Source organism: Gasterosteus aculeatus, chromosome 11, assembly GCF_964276395.1.
Source record: "Gasterosteus aculeatus chromosome 11, fGasAcu3.hap1.1, whole genome shotgun sequence".
Classification (NCBI taxonomy): domain Eukaryota; kingdom Metazoa; phylum Chordata; class Actinopteri; order Perciformes; family Gasterosteidae; genus Gasterosteus; species Gasterosteus aculeatus.
This window is the reverse complement of record NC_135699.1, coordinates 11,412,573-11,440,213: the sequence shown is the minus strand read 5'-3', so window position 1 is coordinate 11,440,213 and position 27,641 is coordinate 11,412,573. Positions and strand designations below refer to the sequence as shown.

The window sequence follows — 27,641 nt, the reverse complement described above, 5'->3', positions numbered from 1 at the left end:
TATTTACTGTAAACTCAGCTGCTGCGATCACGTGACACTCCGCTCCACTAGTGCTGCGATCACGTGTGCTGCTGTTTGCACGATGAATTCACGGGCTAGCGTCAACACAGAAGCTGGTGCAATGTCATCGCCTCGCTAGCAGCCAGCGAACCGGAGGGTTACAAATAAAAAAGAACCTCAGCGGGCTACCGACGTCGTTGTCCCCGCTGATGCTAGCAGAGCCTCGGCCCTGCGGACGACAGAAGGAACCCGGAACGGACGCCTTTCCCATCGCTTTTACACCGAGAAGGAGGAATTGCATCCGCCTCGAGAGGAAGACCGCAGCTCGGAGAAGTTAATGTGCCGAAACATGCTTTTCATGAGGTAATTTAACACGCCGATGCGTTGACATTTCTCCAGCTGGGGACGTTTTTTTTATTTTAAAGGGTGAAAGGTGATCTCATTTGGGTGCGTCAACAGGGTGTCGTTAGGAATCACCTAGCTTTTGTCCCTCGGCTCCATCATTAGCATTCGTTGGAATCCTTTTGGGATTGACGAGCACACCGAATGTCCAATCAGAAGGTCCGGGCAGGCAGCGTTTGGCCAATCAGAGAAGAGCAAGGGAGGTTCCGGATAACAAGGAAAAGGTTGACGTCCGAAAGGGCTTTATTGTTTGCCGGGACGTGCTAATAGAAAAACGTCTTTTTTTTTACAACACGGCCCTCTAATTTAATGATATATTTAAGGATAATACGTACAATGACCCATGTCAAGGATGTAGCCACTCAGAGATGAATGACACTAGTGTGTTATTCAGGATTTTCCAGAAGTACCAGTTTTATTACATTATAAACTGCAGAGCTGCGCTGGGACTTTAGGTTGTAGAAGCTGTAACAGGGGACTGTCCCTGGTGAGGGGTTAGGGGACTATATCTACAGAAGTATTAGCAATATTCTTATGCACTCATTCTTATCTCTATCAACATCTTACTGTGCTGTTTTGACTGAAACAATAATCTCCGTTGGCCTAGTAACTGGTTCAGCGTGTGGATGTCAATAACCTGTTTGTTTTCTTTGTCTGCGTTTTTCTTTTATTTGTACCACTTAGACCGTGTTTCCTTACCCATATCATGTGATTTTCTTCTTCCCCTATAACTTCTTTTGTGCTTATCGTCATACTATTGTTCGCTCGATTTCACTTCTCATTTTTTTTCTCTTGAGTTATGTTTAAAATAAACCTGAGATCTGAAACATCTGATCAGTCATCATTACGGGTGGAGGCTGTTTAAAAAAACAAAACAAAGCTTCAAGAAACCTTCATACCAGTTTGAATACATGAAATGTGGAGCTCTAACTCAAAACTCACAATATCACCCTCTCCTCTGTCTGCAGAAGGCTGACTGGACTGTGATCTGAGCGCCTCTCAAAATGGCTATTGCGCGACAATTTGGACTCCTGTTGTGGAAAAACTATCTTCAGCAGGTGAGTTGGGGAGAGGCGAAGCTTCTGTGTGTCATGTTTAGGTGCCGACACTGTGTGCATCTGTGAATTGTCCAAAGAATCAGCGTTTACCGAGCAGAGGCCTGCGAGACCGTACTTGAAAATGATCACGTCATAAATACAGTAAAGTGACCACATTTTTATTTTCTACTACTTATGATGTTAGCCAGCTGTATAAAGGCCAAGAATCATTAGAAGACAATATAAACCTTAATAGAGCATCAATAACAATGAAATAGAATAAATTACTGGAAAATAGTTTTGTAAATATTTTCACACTGCTTACAGTTATGTATTTATAATATACAATTTAACTACATACAGAAAAACATGTTATCCCTAAAAACAACAGATACATTGAAGGAAAAAACAAAGGGGTTGAAAAGTTTAGTGCAGTGTTCTGGAGATACTCCTGCACCTTTGGTAACGTCTTTGTCAGGTTCATCACAGCTCAAAACTTGCTCAGACTTGATGCTAGCGGCTATTTTTCTTTTGTTTAAGTTTAACTTTCTACTCTTGAGACTGCCAGTGTGCACTGCTTTGAATGGCAGCGTGCATAGTTTTGAACAATGATATCAGCCGATGGTTGCACAACACTGCCTGCAACAGTCTACACATGTGCGTGGTGTTCCAGCGCTCTTCATCCACTCTTTGCTGCTCCAGTTGCGGTTGTCTGGAGACTACAGGGACTTCATCAGGAACAGGCAGGAAACAACAACCATTGGTGTTTATTCGGTGGAGTCCTTATCGCAACGGGCATCCCTCATTTAGAAAAGTTGAGGTCATCTTGACATATGTTCAGGTCAGCAGATTTTAAGAGCTGATGCAATTTTCAGTTTTTCTCAAAGTGTGTGTTCTGATTATGAGCGTTATCAGCAGACTCGTTGTACAATAGCATGTCGTCTGAGAAGAGCCAAATGAAACAACACCAAGTCCCGTTGAAGAGCCTTAAAAGGAATGTTGTTCAAGTTATACTTGGAATCAGTTGTCAACTTTTTTCCTCATCCTCAATGAAAACATTGAGACACATGACAGTAAGTCACTTATTATCACGTATTGTCTCATGCACAACAAAAGCAAAGAAGAAGTCATTGCTTGTGATCTTGATTGAAACATGACATGCAGTCAGCAAGCAACATATTCTTTTTAATTCACCTCTTCTACTCCCCTGAATCCAAAATGTCTCACCACTCTTTTATCTCCTACATGTGCATTTGTACCCCTCCATCAAAACCATGACCTTTTCATTCTTGCTCTCTAGAAACGTCAAATCCTGGTAACTCTGGTGGAGATCCTCTTGCCGCTGCTCTTCTCTGGCATCCTCATCTTCCTACGTCAGAAGGTGCCTATTAAGGACTACCCGAATGCCACGGTCTACGAGAGCTACGCCGTCGACGTGCTGCCCAGCCGCTTAATGCACCACCTGCAGCTGGCCTACGTGCCCCGCAACTCCAGCGTGGTGCGTAAGGTGGCGGAGGACGTGCGGGGCAGCCTGTTCCTCTCCTCCGGTGGGTGTTGGTGGCTGGTTCGGCGCCTTGACTCTGTTTATTTTTTTTTTTTCCCACTATATTTTCTTAGCATCAGGACTGGAAACCCGGAAGACAAGATAGCTCCCTCCAACTGTTGGAACCCTCATGTTTAAAAGCACATCTGGAGCTCACTGCGAACCAAGTGTGACCCCTAATCTTAAATAATTAAAAAAAAAGTTTGGTGGGTGTTCCTGAAAGGCATTATCACATCGTGTTCTGCAAAAATGTGAGAGCAGACGTAGAAATGGGTTGCTTCTAAAACCTGGGTACTGTCACATCCCCGTCCACAGCTGTTAGTACCACCGTAACAACGACTGAAACAAATTCCACAGCCTTGAAAAACAATTTTTATTTCTGTCTAAAGGTGGCAAAAACTTCTTCCTCTAGGAACGGCCCTCACGAGAGCAACGGGTCGCACCCTTCTCTCGTCTCAGGCGGCATCATTGGCCTCGCAGGCTGTAATATTTCACCCTCCTCTCTCAGGAGACCTAAACCCAATTCTCTTATTAATTCACACACTCGCACCTCTGCGGGGAGCAGCTGCTCACAAACACATTCAGGAAGCTGTTTATATGTTTGTATCCTCGCCTGCCAGACAATCGGCAGGATGGGCGCGCGGCAGCGTGGGGGGGCCGGAGGCAGAGACGTAGCACCGGGTAGACCGATATGTGAGATACCAGCTGGGCCGCTGGACGATCGAGGTGGTCTACCGCGCTCACTGGGGTACGTTGAGGGGAAGGATCCATGCTGAATAGAAGACCACCGCGGGTGGGACCTCAACGGTCTTTCGCCGTGGAACGTTTTACCCCAACAAACAAAAGAAAGGACGGTCGAGCCGGGACCGCAAGAGTTTTTGTTGTGGAGAGGTTAGATGTTGAAACACCTTGTAATGCGTATTAAGTGTTGTATAAGTGGATTGTGAAATGGCATTTGTTAAGATTGTTTTTCTCTAGATGATCACTGAGGCCGTATTCAGCTGACAAATGGCACCATTTATTCATTCCATGGCTAATTTCTTTAATTATTCACATGTCCATTTTAGTCCTTTTATCAAACTATTCAATCTTTATATCCACTACGGTTCGTAGCTAACTATTTAGACTCTCTGCTCGCCTGCTAACTAACATTCACACACACTCAATGGCCACACGTGGCTTTAAGGTGTTCCAGCCGACTCGGGTCGGTTGGAGGGTTGTGTATTGTGGAGTCACAGCATAAATGCAGATGTCTGGATGTACGACGTTGAGCGTAATCCGGATCTACATTCTCCTCAAAGTAGCGAACGCGTCCATTAACTGTTTGTCCTTGACCACTTTCCCCCGTTGCCTTTCCTGTGTTTGCATAAAAGCGTTTATCATCCGACATTGACCAATATTTAACACTGAGACCCTTTCGCCACACTCAGAATACCTCCACGAGTGCTTGTATAAAAAAAAAAGGTCACAGAGGAATCCAGCTCTATTGTCTGTATTCTGTTCTCGCAACGCGACGGGCGTGAAATCAGACGTACGTGACATGAACGCCGTCCCACTAACACTGTTTTAATCTTAAGTGCGTGTGGTTGTTTCCCCTTCTTTTTTTAGTGCGCGGCTTTGAGACGGAGGAGCAGTTCGAGGAGTGCGTCAGAAACGACTCCCGCTCAGGACAGCTGCTGGCCGCTGTGGTGTTTGAGCATCCTTTCGCCCACGACGATGAACCGCTGCCCCTAAAGGTTAAAAGGCAGCACGCACGCGCACACACACACGCTGTCAGGGTGTCAGGGAAACAACGTAAATTTAACTCGTAGAGGTGTAAAAGAGGCGACACCGCGACGCGTTTTTTGCTTATCTGATCTCAGAGGGAGGATCAGATAACCGACGCTCACTGCGTGTTACTGGTTCGAGTGGTTCAGGCACTCTGTTCTGCTCCCATTGTTTGTTTTGGCCAGCTGGTAGTTTAAACACAGAGTCTTGGACTGAGAGAGAGAGAGACAGAGAGAGTTCCCGGAGTTTAGACCTAATCCTACTGTACAGATTAGCATAACAGACTCCAGCCTACATTACATTACATTTTCGTTTTAATCGGACGAGACCAAAAAACAAGCGCCAAATTATGATACAAAATATAGTTGAAGATATTTAAAGAGACATGATGGTAAACGTTTTAAAGGTCAATGTTACATATATTTGGCTCAAAAGCCTTTGTTTGCTTTATTTCAGATACGCCAACCAATGCTATATTGTGTAACAACTTCAACATGAAACATTTCTACTACACACAACCTAATCTCATGACATCAATTGAGTCACAACATTATTCAATTTTTATGCATAAAAAATAACTTGCAGATTTTAATTTGAGCAGCGGGGGACTTGCAATGTGATGGCAAAAATAATTGACTGTCAACCTATTTTCCTGAAGAATTATTGTAAACCGCCACTAATTAATGCGCAGCGAGACTATGACAGGTTAGGACCGTGCAGTTGGTTACCACGGTAACAGGGCCAGTCTTTCTCTCACTGAGAACCAGGAGTTTGCTTCATGTCAGAGATAACTTTTACAGGTTTTCACTAAACCTGCTTTCTGAAAAAGGGCCCAGATGCATCAAAAACATAAATACAACAAAAAGGCAGTAAAACAAAGTATAAGACACAATTGCTTTTGATTTTTATTCTTTTACTAAATTTTTTTAAAGTCTTTTGCTGTTCTTAGAAATCTTTTGCGTTTTTGTGTTTTTGGTTCGCAACCAACAAAACAAAGGAATGATAATGCACACATTTAAATACAAATTTGAAGTACTTATCTAAATAAATAAATATATATCATGATAGGCTCCCAAATGCGTTTTACTGTATATGGATCATTTGTTCTACAGAAATCATTGAAGACCCAAAAACATTCATACAAACAGCCACACGTGAACAATGTGTATAATATCCTAAAGTAGCGCCTGTGCTTATTTATTGCCTATTCATTCAATCAATAAAAACAACCATGAGAGGCCGAGGAAAATACTGCAAGGCACGTTGATGGAGGTGTCCTCTCCCTTTTTTCTTCTCACTCTCCTATACAGGTGAAATACCACCTGCGTTTCAGCTTCACCCCACTCAACGCCCCACCTCGGGAGAGGTCGGAGTTGAGCCCAAACAGTGACCTGGACTGGCACACGCTCAGCCTCTTTCCCCTCTTCCAGCTGCCGGGGCCGAGGGAGCAGTACGACAAAGAGGGGGGCACACCTGGTACTATTTCCCCCTCAGCATTTTTGTTCATCTCCCACTTCTTCTTCTTCCCCATTCCCTCCAATCATGTCGGCTGTGACGCGGCTAAAACCTTCATGAGGGCTGAATATTCATTAAAATGCATTCACGTGTCTTCGGGGAGCTATTCAGATGAGCATTCGATCTTTTAAGTAGCCATTATAAATCCGCTAAAACAGATGAAAAAGCACTTTATTCCCACAATCTCTGGAGCTCTCTTCTGAGGGTGTGTTTCCATGACAGCCACGGCCCATCACGTCTAGTTTTGGCTGCGCCGAGATGCATTGTACCTTTTTGATGATAATAATATGGTCATGAGGATAAATTGGGGACACCTCTTCCTCTTCATAATAAAGTTTCAATGAGTGAGACCCATAAAGACGGCCGTTCTGAAAGAGGAAGTCACCCTCTCAGCATATCAGCATGACTAGCTTTTAGAGTGGACGAACACATCTATTTGCAAGTCTGTTTGTGCCGCCAGTGCTTATTTACAATACGCGGCGTTGTTTGCATTTCTCCTTTTCAGGTTATTTCCGGGAGGGTTTCCTGGCTGTGCAGCACGCGGTGGACCGAGCCATCATGCGCTCTTACAACCGAACGGCCGCTGCCGCTCTGCTGCCACAAATCCGCGTGGTCCTGTCGCGGTTTCCTTACCCTGCCTTTATATACGACGTCTTCATCCTGGCCATCCAGAACCAGTTGCCCCTGCTGCTGGTGCTCAGCTTCACCTACACCTCCCTCAACATAGTGCGATCTGTAGTGCAGGAGAAGGAGAGGAAGCTCAGGGTGGGTTTATGTGGTTCTACAAGAGATGTTTTCTGGGTGTTTGAATTAGTAATAAAACTGAGCCCTAATTTCAACCTTTTTTTTGTCCTTTTCATTCATTCCAGGAGTACATGAGGATGATGGGTCTGAGCAACTGGCTCCACTGGAGCGCCTGGTTCCTCATGTTCCTCCTCTTCCTCTCCATTTCCATCTTCTTTGTCACTCTGCTCCTTTGTGTCCAGGTGAGTTTGTGTTTCACATATTTAAACGGACTGACCTGCAGCGTGTAAATATGTTTCATAGCTGTAGCTCGCAAAGCAATAGTTCATTCAGTGGGCATTCAAAACCTAGAGGAAAAGAGAGTGAAAAAACCAAAATTCATAATAATGAGATTTTTGTTGCTGTTAATCAGTGTAGTTACTTACCAACAGCTATTTCTTTCTGTCTCTTTACTTTAGGTGAGCCCTTACGGAGCAGTCCTGTCCTACAGCGACCCCACACTGGTCTTCGTCTTCCTGCTCGTCTTCACTGTGGCCACCATCAACTTCAGCTTCATGATCAGTGCCTTCTTCTCACGAGGTGTGTGTCAGTGTGTCTGAATTAACGCAACACAATTGACAGTCATGACCCTCGCGTCTTAGTGTACGGTTTGTGTGGTCGGGTGCACTTAGCAGGTCGCACTCTGGCTCCGTTTAGCTTGGGAATATTCAGTGTAACGCTGCGCAGGCTCTGAGATGCAGGTCAAAGTGTCTGCTGTGCTCCTTCCTTATTAGCGAGTTCAAAGCCTAGAAGCAGCAATAAAAGGCGCGTCGGTTTTTAGAAAAAGCATCACTCGTCACAGCCTCGGTTTGATGCAGCCTTTCACTGCCTGGTTGCGCTTCTTCTAACAATAGATATTGTAGGAACTAGTTAGTGTGTAGAAAAGTTGCTATATTGCGATGTGTCTTGTGGCTGTGGAGGGTCCGTCTGGAGGGAAACAGGCTATTTATTTCTTGTTGTTATTTCTCGTGTGATTTGCAATAACCGGGGGCGCCAGGAGCATAATGGACTTCTTTATATTTCATTATCTGAATTGCGAGAAGCTTGTCTTGTCTGGGCATTTTGAATCTGATCCTGTTCTATCTGGACTATTTTGTCATATTATGTTATTGCATGTGTGTTTTTTGTTTGGTCTGGGTTAGTTATGTCTCTATGTCCGTAGAGCCCAGGAACAAAAGCTGCTGCAATTCTGTTCTTTTTTTTTAGCTGCCACCAATGGAAAACATTCATTTAATCACAACTGACCATAATTAAGCCTAAAAGACTTCTGTCCACAGGAGCTGAGTCGAAGTATTACCGCCCTTTGAGGAGGGCCACGGGCTCGGTCACCTGCACTGACACTTTTTTGTCTTTGGTGACATTTAAAAAAATGTCCCGTTCTTCATCTCTTCTTTTTGCCGTCTATGTCTGTATTTTTATATAATTGACAGCCAGACATAAGTCAATTAAAATTGATTAAATTATCGCCGACTAACAGAAAATCACTATGTTATTTTTCCCTTGGCCTCTGTACATACAAACACGTCAACACGCATAGATCAATACATCACAAATGAACCCAAACCAGGTTCTCCCACGTCAATTACATCTGTAGGTGGAACGGGAAAGAGGCAGCAATCCTGGTCGTTTCTGAAAATGGGCCAAACCAACGGAGAGTATACTTCAGTGCTGATTTTTTTTCTCCATTTTTCAACAAAAACGGTTTCTTTCTTCTCGTGTTTGTGTGAACAGCTGGCTGGCTACTCCTCCCCACCCGCTGAGGTACTTTCTGTGAAAATATAATGGCGCTTCGTCTATGCGAGCTCAGAAATGGAAGCAATAACAGCCTTGAAAGTCTGTAATTGGGCTCATCTGCCGTGCTCATCCTTCTTTCCCCGTTTCTCCACCGTCCCTCATTTGTCCTCCCTAATGCGTCATGTGAACACCGCTCACACACTGGCTGTCAATCGGGGAAATAGGTTTTGCAGCAAGGGTTCTTATAATTATAATTGACTTATTTTGCCCCCTCTGGTCCACAAATGCGTGTGCGTGCTCGAGCTTGTCTAGCACAACAATATGTTCTTGTGTAACCGTGACAACAGAGAGTGATGCTAGCGTCTCAGTTCCCCGTCGTTAAGGTCTGTTGTTGTTCAGCATCTCTCTCTTTTTTCTTCTTTTTTTCCAACTTCAGCCAATGTGGCGGCAGCAGCCGGTGGCTTCATTTATTTCCTGAGCTACCTGCCATATTTGTTCCTGTGGCCCCGCTACGACTTGCTGAGTCACGCCCAGAAGGTGTCGGCCTGCCTCATCTCCAACGTGGCCATGGCCATGGGAGCTCAGCTCATAGGCATGTTTGAAGGCAAAGGTGAGACCGGGGTCGTAATTTAAAGGGAATGTCTAATTTCCTCGCTGTTAAAATACTATTTGCATTCACTTATTTTGCGCTCCTCCCTCTCTCCTCCGCAGGAATGGGGGTCCAGTGGTCGAACTTGTTTGACTCGGTGACGGTGGACGATGACTTCTCCATGGCCCAGGTGTTGTGCCTGCTGCTGTTTGACTCCGTGCTCTATGGGCTGGTGGCCTGGTACACGGAGGCGGTTTTTCCGGGGGAGTACGGAGTGCCTCTGCCATTTTACTTCTTTGTACTGGTATGTTTCAAAGCGAGGTGGCTCACAAACGCACGCGCGCTCCTCACTGGGGATGCAACCAAATACAGCCGCATTAGTGGGAAGAAAGTGTGAACAGATGACGCATTCAGAAGCGACATGTCAGATAAATGAAGTTGTCTGTTAGCATTCATCCTCACAGTGCTCCAATGTTCTACTGCAGTGTCTATTAGTATTTCAAACATAAAAGACATAAACCCCCGCCCCAAAATGGGGAAGTTGTGTACAGACAAAATATTGCATAGTCATCGGGTTGGTTCTTGTAATCATCTTTCCATCTTTCTGTTATAATGTTCACATGCTGTAAAAGTTCAACACATTATGTGGAGTGACTAAATAGACTAGAAACATACTTTTTCTTAATTATCATTGTCAGTTTGCTTTTGAAATTCTCATATTTTTATTTTATCCTCTTTTGCCCTTTTGGATTCTTAGAGAGTTCTATTCATATTTCTTTAGTAAACTTTGTAATGTTTAATATTGTTCTCATTTTCGCTGATTTAAAAAAAGGAGAAAAACAAAACTTCACTGCACAGTGGCTATATGAATATTTCCTTTACAGATAATGATACAGATAGAGGTAGTTTGTTTAGGAATAGGAAAAAGACTTGAAATGCACAAACGGGCCTGAAGTCTCGCAACTAGAAATTCTGCCCGGTTCTGAAATGGCTCTTAGATTTTGGTTTCCAGTTAAAGACCCATTATAATGTCGACAAATACTGCAAGTGGGTGGTGTTCTGCACTTACAACTCCAGCGGGCCCCCGCAATGTCACGGTCCTCTTGTTACAGGAAAATTGCCTTCGATCAAAGAAACCGCTGCACTCTGTGAAAGTGAAGTTTTCATTCCCCTCCACTTTCACTACATCAGAGAGTGAAAGTGGAGGGGAACGAAAACTTCAGGTCACAACATATCGGCCAGAGGAAGCCTTTGGGTTCAGCTCGCTAGAATAACAGGAAGCGTCTGAGTGTGTCCAGCCAACACAAATAGGGTGTATGACCGTAACAACTATGGACCGTCACAAAGTGGCCCATTAATCACTAATTCAAGACATTGCCAGCAGGGTGTGGATTATATGTTGACACACTTTATGTCCTGTGTGTGTGTGTGTGTGTGTGTGGGAAGAGATTTAGACGGTGGAGGTTTGACGCCGGTCTTTAGAAAGTCCACCAGAGGGACGTTTGTTCAGGAGACATTAAGAGTGTTCATGGACAACGCTGGCCCAATCTCTCTTGTGCAAATTGTGCGATAACGACATTTTATAATTTCATCCTATACAATATGTTGGGAAATGAATACTGGGATTGCAAAGAACTGTTTTCTTCAGCCGCTCCACTTGCTACCTCTGTCTATCCTCCACTTTCTCTCAATCCCCCACAATCTGCCTCTCAATCTCCATCAGCCGTCGTATTGGTGCAGCAGCCCCCGTATGGCTTTGGTGAATGAGAAAGAGGAAGAGGAGGATGCAGAAAAGGCTCTGAAAGGGGAGTTCATCGAGGAGGAACCGGCCGGACTCGTCACCGGGATCAAGATCAAACACCTCGCAAAGGTGAGCAGCTGGACGGGGCGCCCAGAGGGTCACCGTGTCCCAAAGCACCCTCGTCGCACAGGTAATGCATGTAAATGACTTGGGTTCGTCCCCTCGACAGGAATTCAAAGTGGGAAACAAGACGCGGCAGGCTGTGCGGGACCTCACGGTGAACATGTTTGAGGGACAGATCACGGTGCTGCTAGGACACAACGGGGCTGGGAAGACGACGACGCTGTCCATGCTGACAGGTGACCAATGCGCCAATGGACACAAGTCAAACAAACCGTCTGAACTGTACTGATTGCCTATGTGTGCGTGTGTGTGTGTGCCTGCAGGGCTGTTTCCTCCCACCACGGGCAGAGCTTATATCAACGGTTACGACATCTGTCAGGACATGGCTCTGGTCCGCCGCAGTCTGGGACTCTGTCCCCAGCACGACGTGCTGTTTGACAACCTTAATGTCAGAGAGCACCTGCTCTTCTACGCGCAGGTACCTGCACGATGAAGCACCCGCACACAAAACAACACGCGCATACTTCAGCTCAAACTTGTGTGTGTTCATGTGCGTGATATCCAGCTGAAAGGATTCTCCAAAGAAAAGATTCCCGATGAGGTGGACCGGATGATCCGCGTCCTGAATCTTGAGGACAAGCGACAGGCTCGCTCCAAGACGCTGTCTGGTGGCATGAAGAGAAAACTCTCCATTGGCATCGCCCTCATCGGAGACTCCAAGGTGAAGAATTTCCCGATAGGTACTCGCTTGAATTCCCCCCTCCCCCCCATATCTGTCCCCCACACTGACCACGTCGCATGCCTTCGCCGCCCTGCAGGTGGTGATGTTAGACGAGCCCACGTCGGGCATGGACCCGTCGGCTCGGCGCGCCACCTGGGACCTCCTGCAAGGGGAGAAGCGCGGTCGCACCATCCTGCTCACCACGCACTTCATGGACGAGGCAGACCTGCTCGGCGACCGGATCGTCATCATGGCCGGGGGAGAGCTGCAGTGCAGCGGCTCGCCCCTCTTCCTCAAGAGCAAATACGGTAAGTGCAAAGTGGAGGCGAATTGTATCTCTCCAAAGCAAAATACGTAGTAAGCTCGCCGAAAGACGGGTTGTGGCGTTTCTTGCTTCGTACCTCCAGAATTCGTAAATTGTGGTTGCAATGCGTCACACGGGCCTCCTTTCTTCTGCTTACCAGGTGCTGGTTACCACATGGTGATCGTTAAGGATGCTCTTTGTAATGTGTCCGAGATCACCCGCCTCGTCCACATGTATGTTCCTGATGCCACACTGGAGAGCAGTGCGGGGGCTGAGCTCTCTTACATCCTGCCAAAAGAAAGCACCAGCAGGTGAGTCAGTCGCAGCTTTGTTCGTACTCACAATAACACATTGGAAAGGGTGACGTGGCCTCAAAGGTAGAAGGACCACCGACCCAAAAGTCCCCCCCTGCTGAGCATTGTGACTATAAATGATGGATATTGTGAAAGGGGCAACCTGCATTCACTCTGGGTATTTGATTCTAACAAATACAGATAATCACCGGATGGCTTTTCTCTCGGTAAAAGAAAAACCGGAACACGTTTTGGTCATTAGAGCAAAACGCATAAGTTGGGATCAATGCACTAACTATACAAAAATGGTCTCCTTTTTTAACACAACCTTTCACTTATTCTATGCTCCGTTTATTTCTCTTTTAATAACTATATATCATTTTGCCTACTTCTATGTAGTTGCTATATTCAGATTTTCCTGACTTTGACTCCATAGTTTCACCCGTTACTGTTTTTATGATTTAATGCAGAACTCAATTTGCAGATACATGATTTCAAAGGTACCAAAGATGTAAGGTCAATTTTCGCAGCTCTAATGATAGCTTACATTGTTGTAGATCTGCATTTGTGAGTTTAGTGCGTAATGTGTGTGTCACCTCTTTGTTTGCTCGCAGGTTTGAGCTGCTGTTTGCCGAGCTGGAGATGAACAGAGAAGAGCTGGGCATTGCCAGCTACGGAGCTTCGGTAACCACCATGGAGGAGGTTTTCCTCAGGTGGGAGAAGTATAGAGCGGGCAAAAGTGATTTCATCTAATTCTGCAGAATGTGTGTGAAAAGACTTAATCCATCCTTAGTATAGGAATATTTTCAATTAAGCAGCAATCCACTGGTAGAAATAACCCAGAGGGTTCCATATACCATTTCGATTTAAGAATTTCTGTTGCTGCAATCGGTTCAATCTAATCATCTTTGGGAGCTTAAACATTGAGCCGCACCCTGATTTAGACTATTTTCTATTTTGTTTAAATGAAAACCATTGATGCGACTGATGTTTTCACCTTCTGTCCTTTGCACACACATCTCAGTTCCGGCTGAGAAGCAGACTTGACACGTGTATCTGTGGTACCGAGCAGTAGGGCGATTTCTCTTCCGACCGCTAACAACGCATGCTGTTTCCACTGTGCGCAGGAGTGTTTTCGTTGCAATTGCCGCCGCAAAGACAAATGTTTGTCTCACAGGCATCGTTGTTGCACTCAGAGTGCATCGGTGTGTTCTGGCCGTAAACCCGACACACCAAACAACACCAACGTGACGAAAAGCTGCTGTTTGAACATTTGGTCATGAATAAAAAATAGAATGAATGGTTTGGAGGACATCACACAAAAGAGCCATTGTTGTTCTATTTTTTTTGTTACATTGATATGCTTTTTGTAGTTCTGTATTTATGATGTAATATAACATTAACCCATTTTCCGCTCGTAAGTGAAGCATGGAAGGCATCTGTTGTTTTTCAGTAAGTCGGTAAACTGACACAGTTGACATATTTTTATTTTATTTGTCTTTTCAGAGTGGGGAAGCTGGTGGATTCGAGTTTGGACATCCAGGCGATCCAGCTCCCGGCCCTGCAGTACCAACACGAGAGGCGCTCCCACGACTGGACCACAGACGACGCCAGCAGCATGAGCGGCATGACCGACGTCACCGACTTCACCGACAGCGGCACGCTCATTTCGGAGGACTGCTCCAACATCAAGCTGAACACCGGGGTGAGCGCGCCAGAAGCCAGCCGGTGCTTTCCCTGCGTGCCGTTAGGTTTTTTGCTTCCACCCTGAGCTCCTCTTTCCTCTCCCCATCAGGCCAGACTTTACCTGCAGCAGTTCTATGCCATGTTCCTGAAGAGGGCGCTGTACAGCTGGAGAAACTGGAAGGTGATGGTGGCCCAGTTTCTCGTCCCTCTGCTCTTCACCGTTTTGGCCCTGGTCGTGGCGCGCTCGTTTCCCAACCACCAGGACGCCCCTGGCCTGAGGCTGGCCCTCAGGCGCTACGGCTCCACCAGGGTGCCCGTGGCTGTGCACACTGGGGGGGGTCGCTTGGCCGCCGCCCTGGCAAACACGTACAGTTCGCAGCTCTCGGCCCAGCTCGGCCAGCTCATCAACATCACCGGTAAGAGCCGCGAGCGAGACGGGGACAGGAGGGGGGGGGTCTTTACTGCTTAGCTGAGTACTTGCTGACCATGTGCCCCCCCTTTTTTTTTTCCCCGCCACATGGCAGATTTCACCGATTACATCCTCACCCAGGCAGAGGAGGAAGGCGGCAGCTTTAATGAGCGCTGCGTGGTGGGCGCCGCTTTCCGAGGCGCCGGCAGCCGTTACACCGAAGCGACCGCCTACTTCAACAACGAGGGCTACCACACACCCGCCACCGCCCTCATGATGGTGGACAACGCGCTGTTCCGGCTGCTGGCGGGGCCGAACGCCTCCATCGAGACGGGGAATTACCCGATGCCGCGCAACCTGTCCGAGAGCGCGCAGAGCCAGCTCGTAGAGTGAGTGGAGGGGACGGAGAAGGACGCGTCTTCTAACGCGATTGTCCTTTTGGCCCTCGTGTTCGTGCTGCAAAGAATACGTTTTAGAGTTATAAAGTTTCCTATGGGAATGTCCGTCAATTCTGTTGCACTTAGCTTATCGCTCCCCACTTCTCTCAGAGGCCAAACGATTATTGAAACATTTTCAGAGGGAAAATAAATAACTCTAAAAGGTATCGTGAAGGTACTGCATTGCAGCATTCAGCCTTGAATCTTGTAAGCAGTGAGGATTTGAAAAGGTGAAGCTTAAGGAAGCAGTTCTCTTCATCTTTTCTCATTTCTTTGCCTTTCCTTTGCGTGATTTCCTCCTCTCATTAACTCTCCCTTCTTCCATCTGCAGGGGAAAGACGGGTTTCATCATCGCTATAAACCTGATGTACGGCATGGCCTCCTTGTCCAGCACATTCGCCCTTCTGCTCGTAACCGAGTCCTCCATCAAGTCCAAGCATGTGCAGAAGGTCAGCGGTGTCTACCTGTCGAACTTCTGGTTTTCTGCGCTGCTGTGGGACCTGGTCAACTTCCTGCTGCCCTGTTTCCTCATGCTGGTCAGTGGGACATCTGGCCACTCGTTGGTGGTCCAGTCGATGAATACAGTATGCACAAGAAGACGCAGCCATTGAACCGTCTCTTGCCTTCTTCTTGTCTCCTGCTCTCAGGTGGTGTTTCAGGCATTCGGAGTCAAGGCTTTTGTGGACGACAACCACCTGGTAGACGTGTTGTTATTGCTGCTGCTGTACGGCTGGGCCGTTGTGCCTCTCATGTACCTGCTCAGCTTCCTCTTCTCCTCTGCCGCTTCCGCCTACACACGCCTCACCATCTTCAACGTGATCTCTGGCACGGCCACCTTTCTGGCTGTCACCATCATGACCATCCCAGGTGAGGGGACACACGGGCTTCTCGTTTCACGCCGTGGACAATGTGTTATGTTACGATTCCGCTGCATTTATGGTGGGAAGTCGACGAGGGGGGCATTTCCTAGCAGCTCTGGTTGCTTGAGATGTCTGTGTGGAGAGGATTGGCCTCTTGAAATGATAGTGAGGAGGCTATTGGCTGTACAAAGACTGGGTCGGGTCAACAAGGGACTTAACATTGATGGACTCTTCTGAATTGGGGGAATCTGGATACAGACGTGAGAGAAACGGGGGAGAAATGTATGCAACATATTATTTTTTTCTTGTTTCCTTCTGCAGAGTTGAAGATGCAGGCCATGTCCCACTTACTGGATAAAATTTTCCTCATCTTTCCTAACTATTGCCTGGGCATGTCCTTCAGCCAGTTCTACCAGAACTACGAGTTCATCACGTTTTGCACCCACGGTATAATCAGCAAAGCTATGTGCAAGGCTTTAAGTGAGTACAACTTAACTTGTGCTGCAGTTTGTTGTATAAGAATGCAGAAGATATAATTAGAATGAGGTTCAGCACGTACACATATACGGGATTGACGGTGGTAGTTTTATGATTCGAATAATGATGTAACCTACATATAGATTAAGATCATTTAAGTTTAACAAAAAATGGAAAAGATTGATTTAAACGTTTATTTTCATTGTCTACACAAATACCTGAAATGAAAATAAAAGAGGAAAAAATGGAGGCAGCACAAATGACATGCATAATGCACCAGACACCATCAGACGTTTTTTTTTTCTGAATTGGCAATTCAAACAACGATCAAATGGTTCTATTTCCTGTTAAAACCCGACATATACCGTAAGCTATAAAAAAAAATACTTGACAACACTCTTCTGGTCCTAGACATCACGTACCAGACAAACTACTTCTCGATGTCGGAGCCTGGCGTGGGACGCTTCCTTGTGGCCTTGTCGCTGCAGGGTGTGGTCTTCCTTCTTCTGCTGTTCGTCATCGAGCTGCAGTGCGTCCGCACTCTCCGACGACTCCTCTCCTCCCTGGGCAGGAGACGCAAACAGGTAGACGGATAGTGGGAAGCGTCTCCGTGTATTTGTTTTGTTGGACACTTTAGCGTGAGACTGATAACAGAAGAAAGATATGATCATGCCTCTTAAGTGCAAGTGTCCCTGCCAACTGATCCATTGTGCCGACGCCAGCAGTCTTAAAGATGATGAAAGTGATTTTATTAACTTTTAAGATTTTGTGTTTAAGATTTATTGCGAACACATCATATATCACCCCTTGCGTAACAACAACAACAACAACAACAACAGCGCAGGGATACACTGAAGAGTTTACAAAGGGTTCAGCTTCGCACTCAATAACCGCCCCGTCACTTACAAGCACATAGACTTAAATACATGGATTCTTCGGCATTTAAGAATTATGTGCCTCAAGATATTTGAACACGAGTGAAATTGTGTTTTGAAAAGCACTTATTGCTAAAATTATTACTTTATTAATCTATAAATGCATCAATGGAAAAATCAATCTGCAACCATTTTGATGATTGAAAATTTTGCCAAACTGCCTCGTCAGCTTCTAATTTGTGAGGATTTAGGGATTTTCTGTATCTTATCTTGTACCATAATGTATCTTAAATAGAATACCTGTAAAGTTAAGACGTCATCTTTGGCTTCCGCAAATTTAAACAGCCTTTTTTTGTTATTGTGATGTATGAGGAAAATAATTGGCATATGGATCAATAAAAGGGAGAGTTAGAGGTTGTAGTTACAGTTTCTGCAGGCTTTTCGTGTCTTGACATTAAACTATGCTTGTCTAATCGATTTTCTATTACGGACTACTTCTTTAGCTACTATGAAATAGCACTATATGTATTATATTAATCACAAAAGCCATGTATGTACTGTTGCTGCCAGAGGACAAACAACATGCCCAGCAGTCCCCGTTTTACTTTAAAAAAAAAAAAATTATTGTGATGCGGTGGTTGACCTTTGCCGCGTGTCTCAGTTACCTCTGCTGGAGGATGCAGCGCTGCTGCCAGAGGACAGGGATGTGGCTGAAGAGAGGAAGAGGGTCCTGGAGTGCCAGCCGATGGTGGAGTCAATGATGGGCAGCCCTCTCATACTGCAGGAGCTCAGCAAGGTACGTAGCGCAGGAGTCTTTTTTTTCCCCTTGTCTGAAGGAGATGAGTTTGTCTCAGTGAGATGCGACCGCGGTACCTCTCTCCTCCTCAGGTGTACAGCAGCGGGGAGAATCTGCTGGCTGTTGACCGTCTGACTCTGGCTGTGGGGAAAGGCGAGTGCTTCGGCCTCCTGGGCTTCAATGGAGCAGGCAAGACAACGACCTTTAAGATGCTGACATGTGATGAAAGCGTCACCTCCGGGGACGCCTACATTGACGGATACAGCATTTTGAGGGACATTAAAAAGGTAAGTTGGGGAGGGAAATGGAAAACAGGATAACCAAACAAAGAGTGATAACCAACTGCTTTCAAGAGGCCAGATTTGAGAGAGAACATTTGCTTCTGGACTGCAGGTGCAGCAGCGCATTGGTTACTGCCCACAGTTTGACGCCGTGTTGGACCACATGACCGGGAGAGAAACTCTGAGTATGTATGCCAGGCTCCGAGGAATACCAGAGAGGTATGTGTCCGGCTGCGTGGAGAACGTCCTGAGGTCACTGCTGCTGGAGCCTCATGCTGATAAACTGGTCCGCAGCTACAGGTGGGTAATCCGTTCAGAGCCTTTTCAGTATGTTTTTTTAATTATTATTTTTTTCTTCGGATTTACATCTTCACCTGAATATATCTCGATTTAAAAAGAAAAGAAGGTGTATGTAAATAACCTGGTCTTGTCTGTATATGCAGTGGCGGGAACAAGAGGAAGTTGAGTGCGGGCATCGCTCTGATTGGTGGGCCTCCGGTCATCTTCCTGGATGAGCCTTCGACCGGGATGGACCCGGTGGCCAGGAGGCTGCTGTGGGACGCTGTTACACGCACACGGGAGTCTGGAAAGGCCATAATCATCACTTCTCACAGGTGAGCGTCGTAGCCTTTATTGAATTTCAGCAGGGGTACATTTACTCAGCTACTGGGTCTGTATTTTGAGGTAGTAGCCCTAGTAGTCCTTTTACTTGATTATTTTCCTTTTTCTTCTATTTCATACTTCTACTTTGCTACATTTCTGAAGGAAATAATCATTGTGTGATGAAGCAGTCAGATCCTTTACTCAAATTGAAGTACAAGTTCTTTAAAATTGTACTTAAGGGCAGTGCTTACTCGGATAATCTTATTTTTTGTTTCATACAAAACAGTATTAGAGATGAAATTACCCTACTTCAATATGTGAAGTACATGTAATGCTCAATTACTGTCACCTATTTTTTTAAATGTTATTTAGAAATTATAATAATAATTTCTAAATAACATTATAATAATCCACTTAATTGATAATACGTAATAAGTAACTAGGTAATTTGGTACTACTTATTTTGCTTAAACTAAGTAAAAGCTCACAATCAATAAAGTATCTATCTATCTCAATACATTTTCAAAAGACCTTTTTATTTTAATTTTATTTTCTTCATGTTGAAAGGGATACCCCATGAGCAGGCTTCCAGCGTTAACCTTTCTGCCCGGTATGTTCCCACACCAGCATGGAGGAGTGTGAGGCCCTGTGCACCCGGCTGGCTGTGATGGTCAACGGTCAGTTCAAGTGCCTCGGGAGTCCTCAGCACCTGAAGAGCAAGTTTGGCAGTGGCTACACCCTGCTGGCCAAAGTGCACATAGAGGCTGAGCTGGAGGATCGTGACCTGCAGCTTTTTAAAGACTTCATCGAAAGTACCTTTCCAGGTCAGGGGCATGCAGTTGACGTTTACATACATACACTAACTCACCAACACATAATTAGAATGATGTTTTTAATCACGGAACAACGTGTATTATTGTTGTTGCAACAATTAGCTTTTTACATTTGAATGCAAATAAAAATGTGTTTGCTTACATTAAAAAGTTGAAGGGGTTTTGTGGTTAAAGGGATCTGAGGCGAAACCTAATGGAACACTTTTTTTCCCCCTGCACCACAGGAAGTCAACTAAAGGATGAGCACCAGGGGATGGTGCACTATCATTTGACTGACAAAACACTTACCTGGGCCCAGGTAACACATACACATACATATACAGAAATGCAGGACTATCTCTGCCCTTGTACAGTGTTAGCGCACACAATGGTACACTATCGTGCTGAAACTTTTCATAGCTCAAACAGAATGTTTAATCACATAAGTAGAACTTGCAGGTGGCAAAATAGCGTGTGAACACGCAAAAATACGTGTTCACAATAATGCTACGGTAGGATGGTCATGTTATAAACTCCAAACACTTAAAAGCTTACTTTGAAAAAAGTCTAAAATGTAAAAAAAGTAAAATAATTTGTATATGTTTGTCTTTTCAACGCTGCAGACTGTAGCATTGAATTGGGATGTAGACACGAAGCCTTTGATTACACCAGCGATGCATTCCTATCACACCCTTTTGTGCTTTCTCCCTATTGTCCACTACCTTCCAGGTGTTTGGTACTTTGGAGGCAGCCAAAGAGAAATACCAGATTGAAGACTACTGCGTGAGCCAGATATCCCTGGAGCAGGTGTTCCTCAGTTTTGCCCAATTCCAGCACTGCTCTGAGAGTGGGAGGAAGTAGGCGGAGCCTGGAATCTGTTCATGCACTGTCCTTTTTCTTCAGTGCTTTGTGTGCGTGTGAAGGACCTGTGTAAATGGACCTCTGATACACAACAGGTGTGTACACAGGCCGGAGCAGGTATTTATCTCCGGCTCCATTTTTACCTTCACCAACAAAACAGACACACACACACGCACACTGGGCCAGTTCCATCAACTTCATAATTTTAACTACTGTATCAAGTCCGTGTTTGTTTGGTTTAAATTGGGATTGGGATGCGATTGGGGTCGGGATTACGCCGAGTGATTCGGCTCCGTGTGGCGCACCTTTCCAGTGCCCTTAAAGACAATGACAACACTCATCGGATACTACAGCTACTCCGAGTTGTGTCTGGGTTTATTTGTGTGTACGGCTTGTCCATTTTTTTAAAAATTTCTATTAATTTTAGTTTTAATTTCTTTTATTTCATTGATTGTTTCCAAGCATTTATGCTTTTTTTCTGTGATAATCACAACAGAATGAACCACTCCATATGATGCGTGTAGGAAATAGTTGCACACCTTTGCGCCTTATCCAATTAACAAGGGTTCTCGCTTCTGTATATTGACCTATACAAAATGTCTCGTAATCATTTTGAGCCTCTTAATGTGGTTGCCTGATGTAAATAATGTGACGTGTTTATTGTACTAAAATGCCCTCTCTCATTCCGGCCATGCAGAACATTTACTCGTTTCAAGACTGTTTTGGGCACAATGATGAATGCATGTACGTACGTATCGGATTTACAGAGCTGAAAAACGAGAAGACCATGAATCCTCAGAGTACTTTCCGTCCGGTCTGAGTTCTTTTATTACGCCTCCATTGTCCAGGTCTTGTGAACCAATGTTTCGGTTTTCCTGCCAAACAAGTTCCAATAACAGTGTGTCACCATGTGGATATTCAGCCTTCAGGAGAAAGGAATCGGGTGACAAAGGAGATTTTGCTCCAACGTGTCAGTAAAACAGGCGGTTGTGACTTCAAATCAAGTCGCGTCAGGCCGCATGTGATCATGGGACGAAAAATCGAAAAGAACGCAATGACCTTTGAGCTTTTGTGTATCATTATTCTTGCTATGCATCTCACACTGTGTGTGTAGGTTTTGTGTGTAGTACAACGATTATGACAGTAGTACAACGCATGATTCCGGATTTCGTCCAGACTACTTAAACAGCGCTACGATGGTCCTTCAATAGTAAAAGTAAGTAACTGTTATTGCGCTGCGGTCAAACCACTGCTGCGTCATCTTTAAGCTGCTCCTTTCAGGGAACGCGAGGAAATGCAATAAAGGAAATTAAATGCCTTGTTCGGAGGAAGAATGATCAATGTTTGGTCCTCATGTCAGAGCGAACCCAAGTTACCAGTCTCAAAGCCGTGATTGTGAATAAAAGACATTGTAATTGTATTTATTTATTCTGTAGGAATATTTAGAAAAGCATTTTAAGTTTCAAGAAAAACAATGAAGAATCCTGCGCATTTTGATGAGAAATGGATTCTCCGTTTCCTACTTTTCATCCATGTTACAGTTTAAAATTATTCCATTAGATAAACCTGAGGATTCAAATGACATCCTTACTCTTAAAAAAATCCCTCCGCTTTCACAAGTGATACGAATGTATTTACTGTCCTAATGGAAGAAAAACACCCTTACTACTGTAATCCACTTTATTTACAGCTTTGTATGATTCACATTGCGTGTGTGAAGAAAAAGTAGAGATGGACGTTCCAGACAGTTATAGATATGTGACTTAAGTCTTTATAGGATTAAAACTATTGTTACACTTGTTCATGTATTTGCACTTGTTTTACTCATTACATGTATGAATTAAACAAATTGCAATGTGGAAATGGAAAGCTCTGCTGATATCAAATGATTAAGTTTTGTTGAAATCTGATTCATCATATTTAAAAAAGGGAAATTACGTCCTTGTGTTCTGTACATGTACCATGAAAATGAACAACTGTATATGTGCTGCTATTATTTTTTAATTAAATAATGCTCTATGAAAATGTTAAGAAAAACCATTGCCCGGACTAATTCATCTGATAAGTGACACTGTACTTGAATCCATTCCAATGACTTGATACCACAAGGGGTACGTGGCGACACCTAAAACCTCCCATCACGGTCTTCAAGAGGCCACCTTCACCGGAATACAAAAATCTACTAGTACTGCAATATGTTTATGGAACTAATCTTACATTTAAAACAATGCTGGTGAGCGTGCTAAGTGTAGTGGGACGGTCCGCTGGGCACTAAGACAGATAGATACTTTATTGATCCCTCAAGAGGGAAATCTTGGTATCACAGCAGCATGTACAGGGAAGAAAATAGAATAAAAAAATACACATTATATACAATATAATAAGATAGAAATATTAAATTATTAAATTAAATAAAATAAACTAAAACTGAAACACAGGAATAACCTTCCAAAAGAGACAATAATAAAAATGTGTAAAAGGAGAAGAGGAAGAGCAGCAACATCACAGCAGTACAGGGTTATTATTGTCATTATTTAGCCAGGGATGATTTATTGTAAAGTGTTACTGCACTGGGCAGGAATGATCTCCTGCATTGGTCCTTGTGAAGGAGTCTGTTGGAGAACGTGCTCCGCTGTCCCTGTAGCAGGTGGTGGAGGGGGTGGTCAGGATTATCCAATATGGATAACAGTTTCTTCAGTGACCTCCCCTCCAACACCTTTTCCAAGCTGTCCAGTTTGCAGCCAATGATGGAGCCGGCCTTCTTAACAAGTTTGTTAAGTCTGTTGGTGTCACCGGCTCCAATGCTGCTCCCCCAGCAGACCACGGCCAAGTACAAAGCACTGGCCACAACAGACTGATAGAACATCTCCAACATCTTGCTGCACACATGGAAGGATCGAAGCTTCCTCAGGAAAAAGAGTCGACTCATCCCCTTCCTGTAGACGCCGTTGATGTTGGTCTTCCAGTTCAGTCTGTTGTCGATGGAGACACCCAGGTACTTGTATTCCTCGACCATGGCCACCTCCCCTCCCAGAACCCTCAGCGGTAGATGCAGGTTAGGCAGAGTGGGGGCTTAGTGGGCTGTCCTTTTGGGAGTTGGGATCTTACTGGGAGAGGAGGTGCGAGCCAAAGAGGCGGGTAGACAATTGATCACCCAGCTGCTTTAGTTAGACGTGTGCCCTGACAGCAGAACAGATGTCTCTTTTTGGTGATTTTGTTGTGTACCTTTGCTCGAGTACCAGCACTTTTTTAGGGGCTGTTGTTCTCCTGCTCGTCCTCTATCTCGTATCCAACAGTTTGACCCGCCGGGAACTCAGGAAGGTGCCTCCTGGTCCCAGTCCTCTACCGCTGCTTGGCAACCTTCTGCAGCTCGATCTCAAGAGACCTTACGTCACCCTGTGTGAGGTGAGTCTTCATACAAAACAAATCCATTTTGATCTTTATTGGACAATCTTTTTGCCTAAATGTGTGTTTTTCTTTCAGCTTTCAAAGAAGCATGGGTCCGTGTTTACGGTCTACCTTGGAACCAGCAGAGTGGTGGTCCTGGCGGGATACAAAGCAGTCAAAGAAGCTTTGGTGAACCACAGAGAAGAGTTTGGAGACAGAGATATCTCCCCTATCTTCTATGATTTGAATCACGGCCATGGTATGATTTACCCTTAAATACTCTTTAATACATAACGTATTTACTTTGTAGCACAGAACCAAATAATATAGTGATAGTGTCAATAAGTGCTTACTTTTCTACTTGGTTTTATTTAGGCGTGTCACTGATGAGCGCTGTATGTATGACATCCAATTGACTAGTACGGTTTAAAAGACACTTGCATTTCATCCTCAAAAGGAATTCTGTTTGCTAACGGAGAATCCTGGAAAGAGATGCGCCGTTTTGCCCTCACCAACCTCAGAGACTTTGGAATGGGAAAACAACTCTCAGAGCATAAAATCTTGGAAGAATGCCAGTACCTGATGGAAGTGTTTGAAAAGCACCAAGGTACGGAGTTTATATATACAGGTGTAACTGCAGGACATAGTTTTAAGATATACACAAATAAGAGAAGGTCACATCTTAATTGTGAGTGACAATTCCTCCACAGAGTTTGTCATTTTGCGTATTCGGCACACCTTTAATACCCAGAAATGTTACTCTGTGCTGGAATCATCCCCCACTTTTTAGTTGTTTTAGTACCCTTCAATGCAAGTCATACAGAAGTTTCCTATAATAGAACAAAACAACACTTTACCTTTTGCTTAATAATTCCCTTTTTTGTCTGTCATTTCACAGGGAAACCATTTGATACAGCAAGCCCGGTAAATTATGCCACATCCAACATAATCTCTGCTATCGTGTACGGCAGCAGGTTTGAATACAACGATCCCCAATTCATGAGCATGGTGGAGAGATCCAATGAATCCATAAGCGTTGTGGGCTCCGTACAAATCCAGGTGAACTTCATATTGGCTTTGGAAATGGCTGCAGTATTAAGGGCACACTATGGCAGTGGTAGCCGTCAAAGGTTGTGCTGAACGGTAAACGGCACCAGTTTGTTATAGCAACAAGGAAAGGCAGTTTTATTTGTAACAACAAGGCAATTCAAGGTGCTTCACGTAAAAACATTAGAAACAAACAAACTTTGGGGGGGGGGGGGGTTGTGGGAGAGAAAGTGGGCCGTGGAGTGAGTTTGCTTCCAACTACGACCGATTCTTTCATGCAGTCAGTGAAGGGGGATGGGGAAGAGGTGGGACGAGGGGGGCGAGTGTGTGATGGAGTTTGAAGGGTGGAAGTCCCAAAAAGATTGTTGGTAAAACGTGTAAAGTAGTCATGTAGACCTCTATACTCCAACAGAACAGAGTGCTGTTTGAATCATTTGTGTCTTTACATGGTGGGAAGTCGCATTAACTTTGGGCTTTAAAGTGACAGTGTTTTTTAAGTGCAGTCAGATTTAAAATAATAAATTTAAACTGATCAAAAGTGTGTTTAAATGCTAGTTTATGATTACATATATTGTGCGTAATTAGGCACATATAAAACATCTTGCTGTTAAATTTGTTTTCATTAGCAAATCAACTCTACTTGGGTTGTTGTTTGCTTTACATCGTCTTCACTAATCTTTCTTGCCTTCACTGTTACGTCACAGCTTTACAACATGTTTCCCAGGCTGGTCAGTTGGACAAAAAAACGGCAGCTTTTATTAAATAATCTGACGAGGACTGTCAGAGATGTCAAAGAACTAATCTTGCATCTGAAAGACACACTGCACCCTCAGTTCTGCAGAGGCCTCGTGGACTGTTTTCTCATCCAGATGCAGAAGGACGAAGTAAGACAGTTTTTTTTGTTTTGCAGTTTTCATTCATCCAAAAGAGCTAATGTCCTGCATAGGTAATGATATGTGGATGTTCTTTCTCTTAGGAGGCTTGTGTTAAGGACACTCACTACAATGAGAAGAACTTGATATTTACAGTGACCAACCTGTTTTCAGCTGGCACTGATACCACAGCGACTACTCTGAGATGGAGTTTGCTGCTCATGGCTAAATATCCACATATTCAAGGTAAAAAGAGGGATGCGTCTTGTCGGTGTGTATTAATGTTTCCACTTGTCAAGCCTACTGGTCAAAGACGAGTTCAAATGAAAAGTCCCATAGCAGAAACTTTTTTTTAATGGAAATATAAATAATTGTGAACATGTTCCTATGCAGACATTAGCAGTTACAGGGGAGTAGGCTACATCTTCAGAGAGGACTGCGAACTGGTCTAAATGCAGACACATCATTTTTATTTGTTCATGCCCGAGTCCAGACCAGGTCCAGGAGGAGCTGAGCAGGGTGGTGGGAAGCCGTCAGGTCCGAGTAGAGGACAGGAGGAACCTGCCGTACACTGATGCTGTCATCCATGAGACACAGAGACTGGCCAACATTGTCCCCCTTGCCATTCCTCACAAAACCAGCCGAGACGTCACCTTCCAGGGCTTCTTCATCAGTGCGGTGAATTGCTCCCATCCATTGTGTTTTGCTGGTCAATAAATCTAAAATAATACTAATGAAATGTTCATCAACTTCTTAAAGCTGAAAATGATTATGATTATCGTCATTATGTGACTTTATAAACCTACAGGGGACCACTGTGATTCCTCTTCTTACTTCTGTCCTTCGTGATGAGAGTGAATGGGAGAGCCCAAATTCTTTTAACCCTTCCCACTTCCTGGATACGGAGGGTAAATTCATCAGGAGAGACGCCTTCATGCCCTTCTCAGCAGGTACAACAACATTGTTGGGATGTTGCTTTGTAGTGCTTCAAGATACATTACAATTCTTAAATTCTCAAAACCTGCTGTAACTCCTCGTTATCAGGTAGCAGGGCGTGTCCTGGAGAAAGTCTGGCCAGGATGGAGCTCTTCCTCTTCTTCACTTCCCTCCTCCAGCGCTTCCGTTTCACTCCTCCACCTGGAGTTAAAGAGGATGATCTGGATCTGACTCCAGCTGTGGGCTTCACCCTCACCCCTTCACCTCATGAGCTGTGTGCTGTCAGTTGTGAGGGAATTCAAAATGAGTAGATTATTTCATTAGTAAATAACAATATACAGCTGCACAAATCGAACCGTTAAAAAAGCTGTATTCTACTTGAATTCACGAGGCAAAACATCAATGTGTTTAAAAGAAGTCACCACATGTTAGAGATTATTGATTCATTATATATATATTATCTTTATTAATGTATTGACTACTGTATTTCCATGCACTGCAAGAACGCTGATTCTGATTGACTGCTGGGGCTCCATTCAGTCCTGATAATGGAAAACAACTAAGTAGTTGTACTGCAACTGTCTCGAATTCTAGCGTGAACGATATTCGCTATTCAGAAAACTGTCCCGAAGCAGTACACAAAGTGATCTAAAAAACAAACAATTTTCACCTTTGCACTTGACGTCTGTAATCACTTGATATTGTCGTGGAGCAATTCTGTTTTGTTTTCTAGTCTTGTTATATGTGTAT

General features: G+C 44.5%; 1 protein-coding gene across 2 annotated transcripts; it reads left to right on the top strand.

Moving 5' to 3' along the window:
* Positions 1–20: 20 nt before the first annotated feature.
* On the top strand, positions 21–27,397 carry abca3b (ATP-binding cassette, sub-family A (ABC1), member 3b). Of its 2 annotated transcripts, XM_078083768.1 has the most exons (40): positions 21–363; positions 1,371–1,460; positions 2,740–2,986; positions 4,591–4,718; positions 6,060–6,225; positions 6,770–7,029; positions 7,134–7,250; positions 7,467–7,587; positions 9,218–9,391; positions 9,493–9,674; positions 11,094–11,240; positions 11,341–11,470; positions 11,558–11,712; positions 11,800–11,955; positions 12,053–12,263; positions 12,420–12,570; positions 13,167–13,265; positions 14,059–14,257; positions 14,348–14,654; positions 14,763–15,036; positions 15,416–15,620; positions 15,732–15,951; positions 16,266–16,424; positions 16,833–17,005; positions 17,958–18,092; positions 18,185–18,379; positions 18,486–18,673; positions 18,817–18,987; positions 19,604–19,800; positions 20,034–20,107; positions 20,518–20,645; positions 23,886–24,054; positions 24,133–24,295; positions 24,494–24,643; positions 24,935–25,095; positions 25,788–25,967; positions 26,060–26,201; positions 26,449–26,633; positions 26,764–26,905; positions 27,000–27,397. In XM_078083768.1, exons 2-40 carry the CDS (start codon positions 1,407–1,409, stop codon positions 27,200–27,202), a joined length of 6,618 nt encoding a protein of 2,205 aa, XP_077939894.1. In that variant the 5' UTR covers positions 21–363; positions 1,371–1,406; the 3' UTR covers positions 27,203–27,397. The 2 variants fall into 2 exon arrangements, with proteins under 2 accessions (XP_077939894.1, XP_040046635.2); XM_040190701.2 differs by lacking the exons at positions 21–363; positions 1,371–1,460; positions 2,740–2,986; ... (26 more) ...; positions 20,034–20,107; positions 20,518–20,645 and adding an exon at positions 23,453–23,644.
* The last annotated feature ends 244 nt before the right edge of the window (positions 27,398–27,641 follow it).